Source organism: Panthera tigris, chromosome E2 (assembly GCF_018350195.1).
Source record: "Panthera tigris isolate Pti1 chromosome E2, P.tigris_Pti1_mat1.1, whole genome shotgun sequence".
In the NCBI taxonomy this organism is placed as follows: domain Eukaryota; kingdom Metazoa; phylum Chordata; class Mammalia; order Carnivora; family Felidae; genus Panthera; species Panthera tigris.
Genome location: NC_056674.1, coordinates 6218277 through 6240779, shown reverse-complemented (window position 1 = coordinate 6240779; position 22503 = coordinate 6218277). Strand labels below are relative to the sequence as shown.

Genomic DNA, 22503 nt, shown 5'->3' with positions numbered 1-22503 from the left:
ATCTGGTTTCATTCTTCAGCATGTTGCTGTCCAGTTCTCTGAGCACCATTTGCTAAAGAGACTGTCTTTTTTCCATTGGATACTCTTTCCTGCTTTGTCAAAGATTAGTTGGCCATATTTTTGTGGGTATATTTCTGGGTTCTCTATTCTACTCCATTGGTCGATGTGTCTGTTTTTGTGCCAATACCATACTGTCTTGATGATTACAGCTTTGTAATAAAATCTAAAGTCTGGGATTATGATGCCTCCTGCTTTGATTTTTCTTTTCAACAATACTTTGGCTATTCGGTGTCTTTTTTGGTTCCATACAAAATTTAGGATTGTTTGTTCTAACTCTGTGAAGAATACTGGTTGTATTTTGATTTGGATTGCACTGAATTTGTAGATTGCTTTGGATAGTATGGACATTTTAACAATATTTGTTCTTCTAATCCATGAGCATGGAATGTTTTTCTGTTTCTTTGTGTCTTCTTCAATTTCTATCATGAGCTTTCTATAGTTTTCAACGTGCAGATCTTTTATCCGTTTGATTAGGTTTATTTCTAGGTCTTTGTGGGTTTTGGTGTAATTATAAATAGGATCTATTCCTTGATTTCTCTTTCTGCTGCTTCATTATTGGTGTATAGAAATGTAACTGATTTCTGTACACTGATTTTATATCCTGCAACTTTGCTGAATTCATGTATCAATTCTAGCAGTTTTTTGGAGTTTTTGGGGTTTTCTATGTAGAGTATCATGTCATCTCTGAAAAGTGAATGTTTGGTTTTCTTGGCCAATTTGGATGCCTTTTTTATTTCATTTTGTTGTCTGATTGCTGAGACTAGGACTTCCAACCCTATGTTAAACAACAGTGGTGAGAGTGGACATCCCTGTTGTGTTCCTGATCTCGGGAAAGTTCTCAATTTTTCCCAACTGAGGAGGATATTAGCTGTTTGACTTTATTTGTGGCTTTTATGATGTTAAGGTATGTTCCTTCTATCCTGACTTTCTTGAGGGTTTTTATTAAGAAAGGATACTATATTTTGTCACATGCTTTTTCTGCATCTTTTGACAGAATCATATGGTTCTTATCCTTTCTTCTATTAATGTGATATATCACATTGACTGATTTGTGAATATTGAACCAGACTTGCAGCCCAGCAATGAATCCCACTTGATCATGCTACCAGTTCTTTTAATGTACTGTTGAATCGATTTGCTAATACCTTGTTGAGAACTTTTGCATCCATGTTCATCAGGAATATTGGCCAGTCATTCTCTTTTTTAGTGGGTTCTTTGTCTGGTTTAGGAATCAAGGTAATGCTGGCTTCATACAATGAGTCTGGAAGCTTCCATTTCTATTTTTTTGGAACAGCTTGAGAAGAATAGGCATTAACTCTGGTTTAAATGTCCAGTAGAATTCCCCTGGGAAGTCATCTGGCCCAAGACACTTATTTGTTGGGAGATTTTTGATAACTGATTCAATTACTTTGCTTCTTATGGTCTGTTGAGATTTTCTTTATTCTCGTTTGAGTTTGGGTAGTGTGTGAGTGTCTAGGAATTTGTCCATTTCTTCCAGATTGTCCAGTTTGTTGGCATAGAATTTTCCATAGTATTCTCTAATAATTGTTTGTATTTTTGTGGTGTTGGTTGTGATCTCTCCTCTTTCATTCGTGATTTTATCTATTTGGGTCCTCTCTTTTCTTTTTGAGAAGTTTGGCTAGGGGGTTATCAGTTTTTTTTTATTATTACTATTATTTTTTTTTATCAATTTTGTTTATTCTTTCAAAAAACCAGCTCTTAGGTTCATTGATGTGTTTTACTGGTTGGGTTTTTTTTTCATTCTATATTGTTTATTTCTTTTCTAATCTTTTTTTTTTTTTTTTAATTTTTTTTTTCAATGTTTTTAAATTTATTTTTGGGACAGAGAGAGACAGAGCATGAACGGGGGAGGGGCAGAGAGAGAGGGAGACACAGAATCGGAAACAGGCTCCAGGCTCCGAGCCATCAGCCCAGAGCCTGACGCAGGGCTCGAACTCACGGACCGCGAGATCGTGACCTGGCTGAAGTCGGACGCTTAACCGACTGAGCCACCCAGGCGCCCCTCTAATCTTTTTTATTTCTTCTGCTGGCTTTGGGTTTTCTTTGCTGCTTTCTAGTTCCTTTAGGTGTGAGGTTAGGTTCTGTATTTGGGACCTTTCTTAGATAGGTCTGTACTGCAATGTATTTTCCTCTTAGGATGGCCTTTGTACTGTCCTTCTTTCATTTTCATTTGCTTCCATATATTTTTAAATTTCTTCTTTAATTTCCTGGTTGACCCGTTCATTCTTTGGTAGGAGGTTCTTTAACCTTCATGTATTTGGGGGCTTTCCAAATTTTGTCTTGTGATTGATTTCAAACTTCATAGTGTGATCTGAAAATATTCATGGTATGATCTCAATCTTTTTATACTTGTTGAAGGCTGTTTTGTGATCAGTATGTGATCTATTTTTGAGAATATGCCATGTGTACTCGAAAAGAATGTGTATTCTGCTTTAGAATGAAAAGTTTTGAATAGATCTGTTAAGTTCATCTGGTCCAATGTGTAATTCAGAGCCATTGTTTCCTTACTGATTTTCTGCCTAGATGATCTGTCCATTGCTGCAAGTAGAATATTAAAGTCCCCTACAATCACGATATTATTATCTATATATTTATTCATGTTTGTGATTAATTGATTTGTATACTTGGATGCTTTCACATTGGGGGCATAAACATTTACAACTCTTAGCTCTTCTTGATGGATAGACCCCTTAATGATGATACAATGCCCTTCCTCATCTCTTGTTACAGTCTTTTTCTTTTATTAAAAATTTTTTTAACGTTTATTTATTTTTGAGACAGAGAGAGGCAGAGCATGAATGGGGGAGGGGCAGAGAGAGAGGGAGACACAGAATCGGAAGCAGGCTCCAGGCTCTGAGCCATCAGCCCAGAGCCCGACGTGGGGCTCGAACTCACGGACGGCGAGACCATGACCTGAGCTGAAGTCGGATGCTTAACCGACTGAGCCACCCAGGCGCCCCTACAGTCTTTGTTTTAAAATCCAATTTGTTTGATATAAATATGGCGACTCTGGCTTTCTTTTGACATCCAGTAGCATGATAGATGGTTCTCCATCCCCTCACTTTCAATCTGCAGATGTCCTGAGGTCTAAAATGAGTCTCTAGTAGGCAGCATATAGATGGATCTTGCTTTTTTTCTTTTTTAATCCATTCTGATACCCCATGTCTTTTGATTGGGGCATTTAGTGCATTTGTATTCATAGTAATTATTGAAAGATACGGATTTAGTGTCATTGTGTGTTCTGTAGGTTTCATGCTTGTGATGATGTCTCTGGTGCTTTGTAGTCTTTGCTGCTTTCCATTCACACAGTTCCCCTTACGATCTCCTGCAGGGCTGGTTTAGTGGTCATGGACTCCTTTAGTTTTTGTTTGTCTGGGAAAGCCTTTATCTTTCCTTCTGTTCTGAATGACAGCCTTGCTGGATTCTTGGCTGCATATTTTTCCTATTCAGCACATTGAATATTTCCTGCCACTTCCTTCTGGTCTGCCAAATTGCAGTGGACAGGTCCACTACTACCCTTTTGTGTCTACCCTTGTAGGTTAAGGCCCAGAATTCTCTTTGTATTTTGCCAGTTTCACTATGATATGTCATGGTATTAACCTGTTTTTTATTTTGAAGGGAGTTCCCTGTGCCTCCTGAATTTGGATGTCTGTTTCCTTCCCCAGATTAGGGAAGTTGTCAGCTCTAATATGTTCGAATAAACCTTCTGCTCCTTTGTCTGTCTTTTCCTCTTCTGGAACTGCTATGATACAGGTATTATTTTATTTTATTGAATCACTTAGGTCTCTAATTCTCCCCTCGTGGTCTAGTAATTTCTTTTCCCTCTTTTTTTTCAGCTTTGCCATTTTCCATAATTGTATCTTCTATCTTACTTATTCTCTCGTGTGCTCCTTCATCCTTGCTGTCACTGCATCTAGTTTATTTTGCATCTCATTTATAGCATATCTGAATTCATCATGACTATTTCATAGGTCTTTGATCTAGGCAGCAATAGATACTCTGCTGTCTTCTATGTGTTTTTCAAGCCCAGCTGTTAGTTTTATGACTGTTATTCTAAATTCTTGTTCAGATATATTGTTTATATCCATTTTGAGCAATCCTCTATTCTTTATTCCTGGAAATTCTTTTGAGGAGAATTCTTCCATTTCATCATTTTGGCTCACTTTCTGTCTTTTACATCTTTCAATGGCTTGTTATGTGTCCACCTGCAAGTACTACCATATTAGAAAGGAGTCATACACTGTCCAGGACCTGGCACTTCAGGAAGTGTTTTTGGGGTGTGTTGTGTCTACCCTGTTGTTACATCTTTGGCTGTTCTATCCCACTGCTTGGAGTGGTGGATTGTTTGGACCTTCCACCAGGTGTGCTTTGATTTGTTCGTTGAAGTAACCCAGAAAAAAGGAAACACAGCACGTGAACCTTATCCCATACAAAGAGAGAAATGAAAGGGGCAGGAGAAAAAAAAAGGCTAGGCAGAGAATCAAAGAAACTATAAGGCTTAATCCAGAGAGAGAGGAAAATAAAGAAGAAAGAGATACAGAAAAGGTGTAAAAAGAATAGAATAAAAATGCCTGGTTAAACAAATGAATACCTAGAACAGAAAGAAAAAAGGATATGTGTGTGTGTGTGTGTGTGTGTGTGTGTGTGTGTGTGTGTGTGTGTGTACTTATATGTATATACACTTTTATGTGTAAACACATGCACATGCATATATATGTATATGTAAATATATAAAAAATGAGAATTGACCAAAAATGAAAGCAGAAACTATGAGCCTGATTCCAAAGGGAAGAAAAAGAAAAATCAGAGGGTAGAAAGTAAAAGAAGGGAAGAGAGAAGGAAAGAAAAGAAAAAAAAATATTTAAAACAAACTAGACTAACATATAAAACCACAGGACAGTTGTCTGTTAGTGCCTGGGATCAGTGGCTATGCTGATCTCGAGGATAGAGTATCTGGTTTGGTTAGTGTCTGCCCTACTCTGGTAGAAAAGCCATTATCAGGCATGGAGGGGTGGGGTTTGGTGCAAGTGGGTCCTGCCTCCACTGGGGGCCACTGTCCTGTTCCCTGAAACTCCATTGTGTTGGTGATGGGGGGGGGGCAATGGCGACACCCAATTCTCTCCTCCCCAGACTGGATGTTTCAAACCCTGCTAGTCAGGCAGCCCTCATAGGGTAGCATGGGCAGTCTGCCTGCCCCACTCCCCAGTCCTGTGCACCTCCTAGGCTCTCAGCTGGGATGAAAACCTGGTGACTGAAAGGATCCTGTATCACGTGGACCTGTTCTGGGTTAATACCATCCAGGCACCCCTAGAATATTTTATTTATTGTTTATTGGGATTTACGATGATGATCTTTTATCATGTTTTATGCAATAGAACTGACATGCACCACTTGTTAATATTGTGAAATGCCTATTCTTCATGGGCACAAATAATTTTATAACAGGTATTTATAAAATTTAGTTTGGTAAACCTTGTTTTATTAAATTCTTCATTTTCTCAGTGCTATATTTATTTTGCAATTCTGGATTCTCATTTAGATTATCCATCAGATAAGCTTGGTTGGGATTACTTACCATTGTAATATACTATCTGTCCTTCAGCATTTATTTATATGACATATACAGAAAATTATGTATAATACTTTTTTTCTCATCGGTTATGAGAAATGTATTTACTGCCAATTGGTATGTGCTTTAGGGTCATGGTGGAAAAATACTGTATCTTAGAACAAGTGTGGGCAAGGATGTGGAGAAAAAGGAACCCTCTTGTACTGTTGGTGTGAATGCAAATTGGTACAGCCACTGTGGAAAAGAGTATGAAGGCTCCTCAGAAAGTTAAAAATAGAGCTACCTGGGGTGCCTGGGTGCCTCAGTCAGTTGAGTGTGCAACTTTGGCTCAGGTCATGATCTCATGGTTTGTGGGTTTGAGTCCGATCTCAGACTGGGCTCTGCACTGACAACTCAGCCTGAAGCCTGCTTCCTATTCTTTATATCTCTCTCCCTCTACCCCTCCCCTGCTGGTGCTCTGTGTCTCAAAAATGATTAAACGTTAAAAAAAAAAAAAAAGCTATCATACAATCCCCTAATCACACTAGTGGGTATTTACCCAAACATTACAAAAACACTAATTCAGAGGGATACATGTACCCCTATGTCAGTAGCATTATTTACAATAGCCAAATCATGGCAGCAGCCCAGGTGTCCATCGGTAGATGAATGGGTAAAGAATATATGGTGTGTGTGTGTGTGTGTGTGTGTGTGTGTGTGTGTGTGTGTGTGTGTATATATATATATATATATATATATATGTATATATATATATATGTGTGTGTGTGTATATATATGTATATATATATGTGTGTATATATATATATATATATATATATATATATATATATACACACACACACACACACACACAATGGCATATTATTCAGCCATAAAAGAATGTAATCTTGCCATTTACAACTACATGGATGGAGCTAGACAGTATAATGCTCAATGAAATAAGTCTGTCAGAGAAAGACAACCATATGATTTCACTCGTATGTGGAATTTAAGAAAGAAAGCAAACAAGCAAAGGGAAAAAAGAAAAGACAAACCAAGAAACACTTTTTTTTAAAGCTTATTTATTTTAAGAGAGAGAATCCCAGGCACACTCCACACTGTCCGTGCAGAGCCCGATGCAGGGCTCAAACTCACAAACCATGAGATCATGACCTGAGCTGAAGCCAGGCACTTAACCCACCGAGCCACCCAGGCACCCCAAGAAACAGACTCTTAACTATAGAGAACAAACCGATGGCACCAGAGGGGAAGTGGGTGGGCCATGGTTCAAGAGGTGATGAAGACGAAGGAGCACACGTGTCCTGATGAGCCCTGGGCGATGAGTGCAAGTGCCGAGTCACTTTATTGTACCCCTGAAATTAACAGAACACTGTATGTTAACTATACTGGAATTTAAAAGGAAAGAAAAATACCCTTTCTTTGAGAGCTAACATAATTTTGTACAGCGTGAGTGTTTTTGTCATTGGGTGTTTGAAACCAGGCTATCCTGAGATTAATTTGTATTACAGATGAGCACTCTTTAGTAAAAAATCCTGTTCCTTTAGGTATTCCTAAAATTTTGGAGATCATGGAAAAGTTTTATAACCGTGCTCAGTACAAGTATTACTTTTATTGTTATATGTTGAGAACATAACATTACATTTGTTTGCAAACTGTAATTAAGAGGATACCTCTGGCTCTTTATATTTTGTAGATGTTTCTCCTACACACGTGATCAAGAAATTACAACCAAAGGAGTATAGTAATACAGGAGAAGTATTCCAGGCAATGATGTTGGAAAGACACAAAGGCCACGAAATCAAAGATTTTGCTTCAGAGAAATCCAGAAAAATGTGCATGACTTTGAGTGGCCGTGGAGAGACGATGAAATAAATTACAGAGACATGCCTGTAACCCGTAAATATAGTCTCACTGATAGAAGAGATCAATCTGGTACAAGGGATGCAGGAAACAAGCCTGTTGTAAATAGGCCTGGATTAAGCTTTCAGGATGAACGGCACGTGTTTCATACTGAAGGGAAAATGTATGAATGTAATCAAGTTGATAAGTGTGTCAACACTGGTTCCTCAGTTTCACCACTTCAAGAAATTTCTCCTAGTGTCCAAACCAACATTTCTAATAAACATGGGAGTGATTTTATTCACCCTTCGACACTAACACATGATGAGAAATCACATGGGGAAAAACCTTACAAATGTCATGACTGTGGCAAAACCTTTAATCAGGGTTCACACCTCACCATACATCAGATAATTCATACAGGAAAGAAACCATATAAATGTCATGTATGTGAAAAGCTCTTCAGTCAAAATTCACACCTTGAAAATCACCAGAGAATACAACTGGACAGAAACCTTACAAATGTAACAGGTGTGGCAAAGCCTTTAGTGTACATTCAAGCCTAACAAACCATCAGCTAATCCATACTGGAGAGAAACCTTACCAATGTAGTGAATGTGGCAAGGCTTTTTGCCAGAGTTCAAAACTGGTAAAACATCACAGAATTCATAGTAGAGAGAAACCACACAAATGTAATGAGTGTGGTGAAGCTTTTATCCAAAGTTCAAACCTGGTTGACCATCAGAAAAGTCATACTGGAGAGAAACCATATAAATGTATTGAATGTGGCAAGGCCTTCAGGATTCACCAGAGAATTCATGCTGGAAAGAAACCTTTCAAATGCCATGTGTGGCAAAGCCTTTACTCAGGGCTCACACCTCACTAAACATCAGATAATCCATACTGGAGAGAAACCTTACCGATGTGACGAATGTGGCAAAGCCTTTACCAAGCGTTCACACCCTAGGCATCATGGGAGAAATTATACTGGAGAGAAGTCATATCCATGTGTTGAATGTGTCAAGACCTTTCGGTAATGGTCTGACATCAGGATTCACCAAAGAATTCATGCTGGACAGAAACCTTTCAAATGTAATGAGTATGGAAAAGCCTTTACTCAAGGCTCACACCTCAGTACACATCAAATAATCCATACCAGAGAGAAACTTTATAAGTGTAATGAGTGTGGCAAGGTCTTCAGTCAAAATTCACACCTTATAAATGCCCGGAGAATCCATACGGGTGAGAGACCTTTCAAATGTAAGGAGTGTGGCAAATCCTTCAGCATCCATGTAAGCTTAAATAAACATCAGGTAATCCATACGGGCGAGAGACCTTACAAATGTAATGAGTGTGGCAAGGCTTTTATCAGGGGTTCACACCTTAGACTTCATGAGAAAATTCATTCTGGAGAAAAAAACATACAAATGTATTGAATGTGGAAAGGCTTTTAGACAATGGTCTGACCTCAGGATTCACCAAAGAATTCATCCTGGAGAGAAACCTTACAAATGCCACGAGCGTGGCAAAGCCTTTACTCGAGGCTCACCCCTCACCAGTCATCAGATAATCCATACTGGAGAGAGCCTTATAAATGTACTGAATGTGGCAAGGCTTTTAGGTATTGCCTTAAACTCAGGGTTCACCAAATCGTTCATATTTACAAATCCAACAAATGTAGCAAAGTTTTAAATTAGTACTCTTCACTAGATATGAGTAAATCTCCTGGAGAGAAACCACACATGTGTAATGTGTGTGGCAAGGATTTTACCCAAAGATCAAAATTGCAGGAACATACTAGAGCATTTACCTTATAAATGCAATGAGTGTGGCAAAGCTCTTAGCTTGAGTTCCAAGTATTTTGCAACAAGAGTCGATGTTGAAAGGAAACCATGTAAGTGTTTGTGGCAGGGCCATTATCCAGTCCTTGGAGAGAAATCACAGAAAACTAATGTGCGTGCTAAGGCTTTTGCCCCAAGGCCAAAACATCAGAGGATTTATATTGAAGAGCCACCTTACAAATGGAAATAATGTCATAAGGCTTTCATTAAATGGTCACACCTTTGGAGTAATGAGAGAATTTATGCAGGGAAACTATACCAAATATGCTGAATGTGGAAATACCTTTAAGAAACTGTGTGTCCTTAGGATTCACCAACAAATTGGTACCGGGGAGATTCCTTGCAAATCCTTACAAATATGATAAGTATTTTGACCAGCTCACAGAACAGACCACACATTAGAGAATCCAGGAATAATTGGATCCAACTGGAATAACTAGGACTTTAGATCTTGGAGATTAACCTGAAATGTTCCACACTGCATGATAATTATGTCAAAAATTGTTAAAACTCCTATATCATGGGAACAAGGACGTGTGGAAGTAGCTCATGATTTTCTGTGTATAAGATACCTGAGTTTTCTTGAAAAGGCTATATTTTATGAGTTTGAGTTACATTTTATTTATGAGTTTCACCCTCAAGTTTGAAATCTGTTGATCTTAAGCCTTTCCTGATGGTCTCTGAGGAGCAGTCATAAGATGAAGGGGCCTACTTCATTGTGTGTGACCCATCCATATCCGTGTTCCCTGGAACAGCAAGGACACGGAGTTGTCAGATTCAATTTTGTGTGAATTTGCATGGGGTAGGGGCAGAGAATAATGCAAAATCACCTTTGAAGTTGTCATGCATGTTATGATCAGGGCACTCTTCTCTAGATGAGTTACAGGGACTGACCTTTTCATGCAATGATGGTGATAGTTTGTTTGCTAGGGACGGATTATGTGGTAGAAACAATGCAGGGGAAGATAGTAATAGCTGTGCGATACTATCAATGACAAACTGATGGATCATTAATGCCATTCCTTTTTTTTTGGAAAATGAAGGGAGCAGTTATCTGAGAGGGCAGTTGAATCCAGAGAACCAGAACAGTATGTTCATGATTCATAGTTAACTCCTGCCATTACATTTTGCTACTATTTTCTGCAGGATGTATCACAAGTCTCACGTTTTCATTAATAAAGCTTAAATAATTTTTCCCCATAACCCTGAAGAAGTCATGTTCTTTTTCTAACATAGTTTTATCCCACCTCTATAGAGTACTTTGTAACACATACTAACAACTTTTAGGCTCTCAAGGTTGAAGAAACCTATAATAATTTCCTTCCAGGATGGAATTAAAGAACAGACAGTTTGAGGATTATATACTTAAACTTTGCACTTGAGTTCTCTCCATACTTTGCTGCAGGATATTTATGTAGTTACAATGAAATGCCACAGCAGTGCAAGTTCAATATTCTGATCCCCTAAAACCTGCCCCCCATTCATGAATATGCACCATATGATTCTATTTCATGTGTTTTGTGCCCAAATAAAACCCATGGTTTCCACCATGATGTAAGTAAAATGAAAATAGGAACATAGTACACATGAAAAATTCGGAAATAAAATAATTTCAGAAATAAGGCCAAAAATAATTGTTTTGAGCTTGGAGCACTAAAGAAATAATTTAGAATGAACAATATACAATGGGAACGTTTGTTTCATAGTTAAACTAGAAATTTCACATATTCATTGCCTAACACATTTTTTGTTAACTTCCACTTGTGGCCATCCACTGGAACAGATGGAACCCTAACCAAAGTTGGGTTTGGATATCGAGACTGGTGGTGCCATGCCCTAAAAGTGTGATGAGAACACATGTAATTAAGATTTCTAGGGAGAGCACAGACTTCCAAGCTGGTCAAAAAAAAAAAAAATGGCTTGAGGGAACAGGAAATGGTGAGTGGTTTGGTGTGTTTTGGGTGGTGACTGGGTAGAGCTGGGGGGAGGATGCCTTCTGTGGTTTGAAGTTCCGGCTGATACCAAAGGAAGCACCAGGCTTTTCTCTCAGCTTGGGCAGGTGGGCAGAACAGATGTGGTGGTGAGGCTTAAAAGGTGTCAGTCATCAGCCACCAAAAAATGGATACTCTTTAGTAATACACTGAATATGTAGTCTTGGAACTCCTGATTTTTTGGTTGGGAAGGACAAACTTTTCTTCATGCTAATTTATTACATCCCTTTTCCTTCTGTACGCCTAGATTCCATTGTATGATGTGCTTGTTGAAATGCTTATAGAATACTATTGAGCTAAATTGCCTTAAGATATTTTTATAATAACTTAATGAAGATGTTTGGAAATGTTTATTAGATCATAAATGTTACTAAACAATTTTATTAGAACAATTTTCCAGAGGATTTTAAAATGTGAATTTCAAAGTATGGTCTTGAGCAATTTATTCCATGGCTCATTTTCAACTGTAGTAAAACTTCTTTTTTTTATACAATTTTCCCTTGCCATTATCTTTTCTTTCCACACATTGTGACCCAGATTATATGTTTCATTTACATTTTTTTCCCAGTTTACACCAAGGGATACATAAGTCAGTGGGTTGTTGGGAGACTCTTGTGACATGAAAAATGCATATGAGATGGGGACAGGTACAAAGTAGGTGCTAAATCTGAAGAGTTCCTTCAGGTCTTGAGTGAAGTAACTTGAAACGTCTTAACTGTAGTAGTTGGCTGTGGTCTGGTGCTTGGAAACCAAGTGTGTGGAGGTTAACGAGCACACAGTGAAGTAAATGAAAAATAATGATCAATAAGATAGAAAGTCCCTGTGATTCCAACCCCAGTGTCTGAAAAGGAGATGATCTGCATTGCCAGTTGCCTGGAGGCCATTCTGCCATTTCCCAGTGACAGATTCTTGTCTTCAGAGCCACAGGTCCCTGCACTGGAACGTGGGCTCATATTTCTTTTACTTTTTCTTTTCTAAGCAATCATACATGGATTGTTTTTAAGTAGGTTTCATGCCCAGCTCAGAGCCCAATGGACGGCTTGAACTCCTGACCCTGAAATCAAGACCTGAGCTGAGGTCAAAAGTCAGACACCTAACCAACTGAGCCACCCAGGCACCCTGGTATTGTTCTTTTAATTTCAGGTTCAAGGTGTAAATTGCTAGTATATAGAAATGCAATGGATTTTTGCATGCTTCTGTGTTCTGACACTTTGTAAATTTTCGTTCTTCTAGAAATTTCTGTATGTTCCTTTGTATTTTCTATATATACCACTTCAAAAATATTCCTGTTGATGCTGTGACAAATCACCACAGCCTGAATGACTTTAACAAATTTATTCTCTTACAGTTCTGGAGGCGAAATGTGTAAAATGGATCCATAGCGCCGTGCTCCGTCTGGATATGCCAGGTCAGATTTTGTTTCCTTACCTTCCCATGTCTGGAGGCCACTTATATCCTCTGCCTCATGGTGGTCCCCTTCCTCCCTCTTTGAAGCCAGCAGGATAGCATCTTCAAACTTGTTTACCTCTGTCATCACTTCAGCAACCTTTACATAAGTAACTCTACCTGCATCGTTCTTATAAGTCCCTCGGGACTGTATCGCATTTACCAGATCATCCAGGATAATCGCCCGCCTCATGATCTTCACCAGAGCACATCTGTAGACTCCCTTACGACGTTTACAGTAACACTCCCGAGTGATAGGCACGAGGACATGGCCATCCTTTGGGATGGGCGTGTTATCCAGCCTACCACAACCATGATGGCTTCTGCAAGTAGCTGCGCTATTTTATCTTGCTTTTCTCTCGTTACCACTTTTGTTTACTCCTCTTCTGTCACTGACTAGAACTTCTACTAACATGTCAAATATCAGTGTGGAGAGTGGACATCCTTGCCTTGTTTCCAGTCTCTGAAGAAAAGCATCCAGTCTTTCACCATTAGGGATGAAGCTTGCTGTTAAGTTTTTTGCAGGCGTTCTTTACCGAGTGTAGGAAATTTCCCTCTTTTCCTAGATTTCTGAAAGTTTAGATCATAAATAGGTGTTGAATTTTGTCAAATGCTCCTCTGTATCAGTTGACAGGATCCTGTGATTTTTCCTGTCCAGCCTGTTAACATGATGGCTCATACTGCTGGAATTTGAAACTGCTTTCTGTCCCCCAAATAAACCCATTTGGTCATGGTGTACAATTCGTTCTGTGTATTGCTGACTTCCAGTGTTAATGTTTGCTAAGAATTTTTGCACCTTCATTTGGGATTTCTTTGGTAGTTATCTCCCCCTGCCTCCTTAATGTTTTTGTGTAGTTTTGGTATTATGCTAATACCAGCCTCACACGGTTAGTTGGGTAAAGTATTCACTCTTCTATTTTCTGAGAGAAATTGTGTAGAATTCCTATTAATTCTTTGTAGGTTTGATAGAATTGTCTAGTGTTGATGTTGTGACTTTGTACTAATATTTGTTAAGTAGAGTCCTAGATGTCAGATGGTGAGCCACGGTTCAACAAGAGATTGTAAGAGAAAGAGAAGTAGAGAAGTTTATTAGTCACAGATCATGGGGGAGCTATTCTGCACACCAATGTGGGTTGTGAGGAGATTAAAGCAGGGTATAGGCAGAACTCTTAGGGCAGGACCAAGGGCACATGGCTTTATTAGGGCCCCTCAATGGAATGCTTTAGGGTTCTAGGCTAAGGCTGCAATGGTCAATTCAAACAGAGCAGGGTTTCGGTAAGCTTTTGGAGGTGTGTGTGTGTGGGGGGGGTCTTACCTAAAGGGGACAAGGGGAAGATCCTGGGATATGGGGGAGAATGCTTATCATAGGGATGATTGGGAGAGTCCTATCTTGACATTTGCTTCTGACTACGTGGGCTCTTATTAGGGTATGTGCTCAAGGGAATGGCTAGTATCAGTTCAAGGTCCCTACAGACCACCTGGCCACACAGAATGGTTGCTGAGGCACCAGTATCAGCTAAACTCTCAACATTCACTGTATGTGCCTGCAGGTGTATTTTGGGGAGGCAATTTTAAGATTACAAACTTACTTTGCAATTCAAGCCATTCCTATCATTTGTTTCACATGGGTGATTTGTGGTAAGGTGTACCTTTAGAGGAATTGGTCCATTTCACCTAAAGTTTCAAGTATATGTATGTAGAGTTTTGTATTAATCCCTTACTACCCTGTTGATGTCTCCAGGTTCTGGAGTAATATTCCCTGTTTAATTTGTTAGGAGGAATTTGTGTTTTCTCTTATTTCTTTGGTAGTTTTACTAGTGAGTCATGAACTTTATTGACTTTTTCAGTGAACTGCCTCTTTGTTTTATTTTCTCTACTGTTTTCCTGGGTTCAATTTTACTTATTTTTGCTCTTGATTTTATTATTTCCTCTGCTTCATTTGTGGTTTTTTCTCTTCTGATTTCTTACTGCAGTTTAGATTTTTCTTGGATATTTTCCTTCTTTTTTAGTATAAACATTGAGAACTATCAGTTTCCCTCTCAGCACTGCTTTAGTTGAACCCCGCAGATAATGACATGTTGTATTTTCATTTTCTTTCAGCCTGTGTCTTTCCCTTGAGTCTCTGTCTTCTTCCTGTGGATTATTTTGAAGGCATGTTGTTCAATTTCCAAGTGTTTGGAGATTTTCCTGTTTTTGGTTTTTGTTTTGTATTTGGATTCCACTGTGGGCAGTGAACATACTCTATGATTTTGTTCTTTTAAATTTGTTGAAGGGTGTCTTAGGACCTAGGATATGATCTGTCTTGGCATATGTTCTTTCTTTTTCTTAATTTACATGCAAGTTAGATAGCATATAGAGCAATAATGAATTCAGGAGTAGAATCCAGTGATTCATCCTCTATGTATAACACCCAGTGCTCATCCCAACAAGTGTCTTCCTTAATGCCCCTTACCCATTTAGCCCATCCCCTTACCCACACCCCTTCCAGCAATCCTCAGTTCTCTATATTTAAGAGTCTATTATGTTTTGTCCTCTCCTTGTTTTTATATTTTTGCTTTCCTTCTCTTATGTTCATCTGTTTTTTCTTTCATCAATATTTGTCTTTGACTAATTTTGCTTGCATGTTACCCTCTAGTATCTGGTTCCATCCACGTTGTTGCAAATGCAAGATTTCGTTCTTTTTCTTTGCCGAGTAATATTCCATAGTATGTATGTATATGTGTGTGTGTGTGGGGGGGGCTCTATCCATACTTTGGCTATTGTTGATAATGCAGCTATAAACATTGGGGTGCGTGTGCCCCTTCAAAATAGCACATCCTTATCCCTGGGGTAAATACCTAGTAATGCAATTTCTGGGTTGCAGGGTAGTTTCTATTTTTAATTTTTTGAGGAATCTCCATACTGTTTTCCAGAGTGACTGCACCAGTTTGCATTCCCATCAGCAGTGCAAAAGTGCACTGAGTTACCTGAGTTGTTAATGTTAGCCATTCTGACAGGTGTAAGGTGACATCTCATTGTGGTTTTGATTTGTATTTCCCTGATGATGAGTGATGTTGAGCATTTTTTCATCTGTCTGTTAGCTATCTGGATGTCTTCTTTGGAAAAGAGTCTATTCATATATTTTGCCCATTTCTTCACTGGATTATTTGTTTTTTGGGTGTTGAGTTTGAAAAGTTCTTTATACATTTTGGATACTAACCCTTTTTCTGGTAGGTCATTTTGCAAATATCTTCTCCCATTCCATCAATTGCCTTTTAGTTTTGCTGATTGTTTCCTTCCCCATGCAGAAGATTTTATCTTGATGAGGTCCCCCTAGTTCATTTTTGCTTTTGTTTCCCTTGCCTCCAGAGAGGTGTTGAGTAAGAAGTTGCTGTGGCCGAGGTCAAAGAGGTTTTTGCCTGCTTTATCCTCAAGGATTTTGATGGCTTCCTATCTTGCGTTTGAGTCTTTCACCTATTTTGCTTTTATTTTTTTGTATGGTGTAAGAACGTGGTCCAGGTTCATTTTTTCTGCATGACGCTGTCCACTTTTCCCAAAAGCATTTGCTGGAGACTTCCTTTATTCCATTCATATCGTTTTTTACTTTGTCAAGATTAGTTGGCCATACGTTTGTGGGTCTATTTCTGGGTTCTCTATTCTGTTCCATTTGATCTATGTGTCTGTTTTTGTGCCAGTACCATACTGTCTTGATGATTGATTACAGCTGTGTAATACAACTTGAAGTCTGGAATTGTGGTGCCTCCAGCTTTGTTTTTGTTTTTCAACATTGCTTTGGCTATTTGGGCCTTTTCTGGTTCCATACAAGTTTTAGGATTGTTTGTTCTAGCTCTGTGAAGAATATTGGTGTTATTTTGATAGGGATTGCATTAAGTATATAGATTGCTTTGGGTAGTATCGACATTTTAACAATATTCTTCCAGTCCATGAGCATGGAATATTTTTCCATTTTTTTGTGTCTTCAATTTCTTTCAATAAGCTTTCTATAGTTTTAAGTGTACAGATTTTTCACTCTTTTGTTAGGTTTATCTTAGGTATTGTATGGTTTTTGATGCAATTGTAAATGGGATCGATTCCTTGGTTTCTTTTTCTGTTGCTTCATTATTGGTGTATAGAAATGCAACTGATTTCTGTGCATGGATTTTACATCTTAGGACTGCTGAATTCATGGATCAATTCTAGCAGTTTTGGGGTAGAATCTTCTGGGGTTACCATATAGAGTATCATGTCATCTGTGAAGAGTGAAAGTTTGACCTCCTCCTTGCCAATTTGGATGCCTTTTATTCCTTTGTGTTGTCTGATTGCTGAGGCTAGGACTTCTAATACTATGCTGAATAACAGTGGCAAGAGTAGACCTCTCTATCTTGTTCCTGACCTTAGGGAGAAGGCTCTCAGTTTTTCCCCACTGAGGATGATATTAGCGATGGGTCTTTTGTATGTGGCTTTTATGATCTTGAGGTATGATCCTTCTATCCCTACATTCTTGAAGTTTTTTATCAAGTATTTTCTCAAATGCTTTTTCTGCATCTATTGAGAAGATCATGTGGTTCTTGCCCCTTCTTTTATTGATGTAATGTATCACATTGATTGATTTGGGGATATTGAACCAGCCCTGCATCCCAGGTATAAATCCCACCTGGTCATGGTGAATAAGTCTTTTAATGTATTGTTGGATCTGGTTGGGTAGTATCTTGTTGAAAATGTTGGCATCCATGTTCATCAGGGATATTGGTCTGTAGTTCTCCTTTTTAGTGGGGTTTTTGTCTGCTTTGGAATCGAGATAATTTTGGCCTCATACAATGAGTTTGGAAGTTTTCCTTCCATTTCTACTTTTTGGAACAGCTTCAAAAGAATAGGTGTTAACTCTTCCTTAAGTGTTTTGTAGAATTCCCCTGCAGAGCCATCCATCCCCGAACTGTTGTCTTTTGGTAAATTTTTGATTACTAATTTATTTTTGTTACTAGTTATGGGTCTGTTCAAATTTTCTATTTCTTTTTGTTTCAGTTTTGGTAGTGTATGTGTTTCTAGGAATTCTTGCATTTCTTCCAGATTGCCCGATTTATTGGCATGTAATTGCTTATATTCTCTTATTATTGTTTGTGTTTCTGCAGTGTTGGTTGTGATCTCTACTGTTTCATCATTGATTTTATTTATTTGAGTCCATTCCTTTTTATTTTTGATCAAACTGGCTTAGGGTTTATCAAGTTTGTTAATTCTTTCAAAGGACCACGTCCTGGTTTCATTTATCTGTTCTACTGGGGATTTTTTTGTTGTTGTTTTTTGGTTTTTTGGTTTCAATAGCATTGATTTCTGCCCTAATCTTTATTATTTCCTGTCTTCTGCTGGTTTTGGGTTTTATTTGCTGTTCTTTTTCCATCTCTTTAAGGTATAAGATTAGGTTGTGTATCTGAGACCTTTCTTCCTCCTTTAAGAAGGCCTGGATTGCTATATACTTCCCTCTTATGACTGCCTTTGCTGCATCACAGGTTTTTGGGCTGTGGTGTTACCATTTTCATTGACTTTTTAAATTTCCTCTGTAACTTCTTGGTTACCTCCTTCATTCTTTAGTAGGATGTTCTTTAGTCTCCAAGTATTTGTTGTCTTCCCAAATTTTTCCTTGTGGTTGATTTCAAGTTTCATAGCATTTGGTCTGAAAATATGCATGGTATGATCTCAATCTTTTTATACTTGTTGAGGGCTGATTTGCATTTCCAGTATGTGATCTATTCTTGAGAATGTTCCATGTGCACTCGAGAAGAATGTGTAATCTGCTACTGTTGGATAAAGTGTTCTGAATATATCTGTGAAGTCCATCCAATCCAGTGTGTCATTCAAAGCCATTGTTTCCTTGTTGATTTTCTGTTTAGATGAACTGTCCATTGTTATAAGTGGGGTGTTGAAATCCCTTACTATTTTGGTATTATTGTCAATGAGTTTCTTTATTTTTGTGAGTAACTGATTTATATATTTGGGGGTCTCCACGTTTGGGGCATAAATGTTTACAGTTATTAGGTCTTCTTGGTGGAGATACCCCTTAGTTATAATATAATGCCCTTCTTTATAAAGACTGCCCTTCTTGTTACAGTCTTTATTTTAAAATCTAGATTGCTGATATAAGTATGACTATGCCAGCTTTCTTTTGGTAACCATTAGCATAACAGATGGTTCTTCACCCCCCTGCTTTGAATCTGAAGGTGACTTTAGGTCTAAAATACGTCTTTTGTAAACAGCATATAGATGGATCTTGTTTTCTTATCCATTCTGTTACCCTGTGTCTTTTGATTGGAGAGTTTAGTCCATTGACATTTAGAGTGAGTACTGAAAGGTAAGAATTTATTGCCATTGTGTTGCCTGTAGCGTTGGACTTTCTGCTGGTGTTCTATGGTTGTTTCTAGTCTTTGTTGCTTTTGGTCTGTTGTGTTTTGTCTTTTTCCACTCAGAGAGTCTCCCTTAAAATTTCTTGCAGGGCTGGTTTAGTGGTCACGAACTCCTTAGTTTTTGTTTGGGAAACTCGTTATCTCTCCTTCTATTTTGAATGATAGCTTTGCTGGATAAAGAATTCTTGGCTGCATATTTTTCTGATTCAGCACATTGAATATATCCTGCCACTCCTTTCTGGCCTGCCAAGTTTCTGTGGATAGGTCTGTTGCAAACCTGATTGGTCTTCCCTTGTAGGTTAAGGACTTTTTTTCCCTTGCTGCTTTTATGATTCTTTTCTTGTCTATGCATTTTGTGCATTTGAATATGATATGCCTTTTGATGGTCATTTCTTTTTTTTAATTTAATGGGAGTTCTCTCTGCTTCCTGGATTTTGACGTCACTGTGTTTCCCCAGGTTAGGAAAGTTCAGCTAGGATTTGCTCACATAAACCTCTAACTGCTTTTTTTCTCTCATCTTCTGGGACCCCTACGATTTGAATGTTATTCCTTTTTAATGAGTCATTGAGTTCTCTAATTCTTATATTGTGCTGTCTTGCCTTAGTTTCCCTCTTTTTGTTTTTTTCTGCTTCATTATTCTCCATAAGTTTGTCCTCTGTTTTGCTGATTTGCTGCTCTGCTTCATCCATCCTTGCCGCCATGGCATCCATTTGAGGTTGCTTCTCAGTCCCAGCAATTTAAATTTTATCCTGACTAGATTTTACTTCTTTTATCTCCACAGAAAGAGATTCTGTGCTTTTTTTTCATTCCCAGCTAGTATTCTTATTATCATGATTCTAAATTCTGGTTCAGACATCTTGCTTATATCTGGTTTGATTAAGTCCTTGGATGTCATTTCTTCCTGTTCTTTCTTTTGGAGTCAATTCCTTCATTTGGTCATTTTGGAGGAAGAAAAAGATTTAATAAAATTTTTTTAAAAATAAAAAATTAAAACCAACACACAAAAAAAATCAAGTAAAGCATGCTAGATCCTAGGTGTGTTTGGTCTGGTTGTTGAAAGAAGCTTGATAGAGTAGAGAAAAAAATGGAAGGAAAAGAAAAGGAAAAAAAAAAGTTGGAAAACATTTGAAACTTTAAAAATACGAATACAATAAAATAGAATAAAATGAAATGATGAAAGTAAAATAGAATAAAAAACTTACAAAAGAAATATATTAGGAGAAAAAGTAAAAATCTTTTTTATAAAAATGGAAAATAAAAATGAATTTTTTTCTGTATTCAAGGATAAGAAAAAGAAAATTGAATAGACTAGTACACAGAATGAAATACAAATGAAATTATATCCAGTTTCCCCAAGAAGTCAAACTATGAAGCACTTTATAGTCCGTACACTAACCAGGCAGAGACTTGTGGTGTTCATCTAGAGCATTGTTGGCAGAGTCTACAGGGCTTGGTCTGATGGCTCTGTTCTCCACTAGATGGCGCTGCTTAGCTTACTGGGGTGGATCCTTGTGCATGTATGCGCATGTGTGGGAGAGTTGAAAATGGCATTACCCAACTACCCATTCTCTAGCATAAGAACTCTGTGCTCTTGCCAAGGGGCAACCAAGCAACCCTCTTTATCTCCAGCTTCCTTACATTGCCTGCTTCTACACTGTCTGTGACCAAAATGTCAAGCTGCCAGGTAGCACCTCCCTCCCGAATTTCATCTCCAATTGGCCTGTGTTTCCAAACCCCTCAATTCTGAGGACCCCTGTAGCTTGGACCTGCTCTGACCCTCTGGGGAAGGGTCTCACCAAGCAATGGAATGTGCCGGCCACCCCTGGGGATGCTTCCCCGACCATGCCGCTGCAAAGGCCCAGAATCTGCCACCGGGTGCCAGCCCACCCCCGAAAAAGTTCGCACGATTGTGTAGCAGCAGCATTTCAGGCATTATGGTAAATCACAACATACACCTGGCACCAGACTTCACCACCTCCTAACGTCCTGGTTGCAACACCAGCAAACGTGGCTGTTCTTTTGGGTCTGTTAGGACCTTTGCCTCTGGGGAGGCTCCAGGGCCTCTATCAAATGTCTCCTCGCCAGGGGAACTGCCTCTCCCAGTGTGGCCTGAGGACCCCAAGGAACTCACTGTATGCTCCTGGGGATTCGTGCTTCCCACCAAGCACTGCCAGGTACCCAACCTCGGAGTTTCTGACGCTGTGCTCCCTTTTATAGAGTCTTAATTGCATTTAAACCCTCTCTTTTCTCCTTTCTCCCTTTCTTGTTCAGTCCCTTGTTTCCACTCATTCTCTTTCTCTCTAGCTGCTTTGCGGGGGGGGGGGGGTATATTTCCTATACTCTCCCCACTTTCTCTGTCCTCTCTCTGCCAGCAAAAACTGCTCCCTACCCTCCATGGGTTCTTTCTCCCCCAGTTCACTTCTCCATGCTGCATACCTGCCGAGTTCTGTGGCTCAAGTTATGCAGATCGTTGTGCTAATCCTCAGATCAATTTTCTACATGTGCAAAATGGTTTTGTGCTGATCTAGCTGCATTTCAGGGATGAGAGAAGCAGAAAACTTGAATGCTGCTCTGCCATCTTGGCCCCTCCTGGCATTTGTTCTTGGGGGAAAAATATGTAATCTCCTGTGTTTGGGTGGTATTCTAAAAATGTTAATGAGATCATGTGACTTGATGGTGTTGTAGAGTTCATAGATGTCCTTCTGACTTTCTGTCATTGTTCTATCAATTATCGAGAGAAGTCTCGAGCTGTAATTGTCAATTTATTTCTCCTTTCAGTTCTATGAGTTGATCATCAACATACTTTACAGCTATTCTTTGGTGCATATACACTGAGGAGTGCTAAGTCACCTTGTTTGACCCTTTTATCATGTAATTTTCCCTTTTTTACTGAGTAATTTCATTTTCGCTGAAATCTATTTTATCTGGTGTTAATATAGACATTCCTGCTTTCTTTCCATTGAGGTTTACAGGGTATAAGTTGTACTATTCTGTAGATAATGGGGTTCAGATAATTCTTTCATGTATGAAGCTGTACTGTGCATTGTGAGACATTTAGCAGTGTCACTGGCCTGTGCCCACCAGATTCCAGTAGAACCACTGCAGTGATGACATTTAAAATGTCCCCAGACCTTTGCAAATGTTCCCAAGGTTGGGGGATTGTTATCACCTCTTTATATCAATTCCACCAATATAGAGATCAGGAAAGCAAAAGATATTACCATGCCACTTTCTTCTCAGCGGCATTTAACACAGTATTCCAAGAAAGACCTGATGTCAGAAGTGAATGAGCTGATTTGCAAGTAGGATTTAAGGACGTAACTGTGCCTCATCTCTAGCGGGTAAAACTTACCATTAATAAA

At 38.7% G+C, this 22503-nt stretch overlaps 1 protein-coding gene across 1 annotated transcript in view; it reads left to right on the top strand.

Moving 5' to 3' along the window:
• LOC102964383 (zinc finger protein 160-like) overlaps positions 1–8802 on the top strand; it is a 31301-nt gene extending 22499 nt beyond the window's left edge. Inside the window, 4 exon segments of the mRNA XM_042970237.1 lie at positions 7344–7451; positions 7454–7987; positions 7990–8335; positions 8337–8802. Of these exon segments, the coding sequence (XP_042826171.1) occupies positions 7344–7451; positions 7454–7987; positions 7990–8335; positions 8337–8526 (1178 nt within the window). The 3' untranslated portion in view covers positions 8527–8802.
• The last annotated feature ends 13701 nt before the right edge of the window (positions 8803–22503 follow it).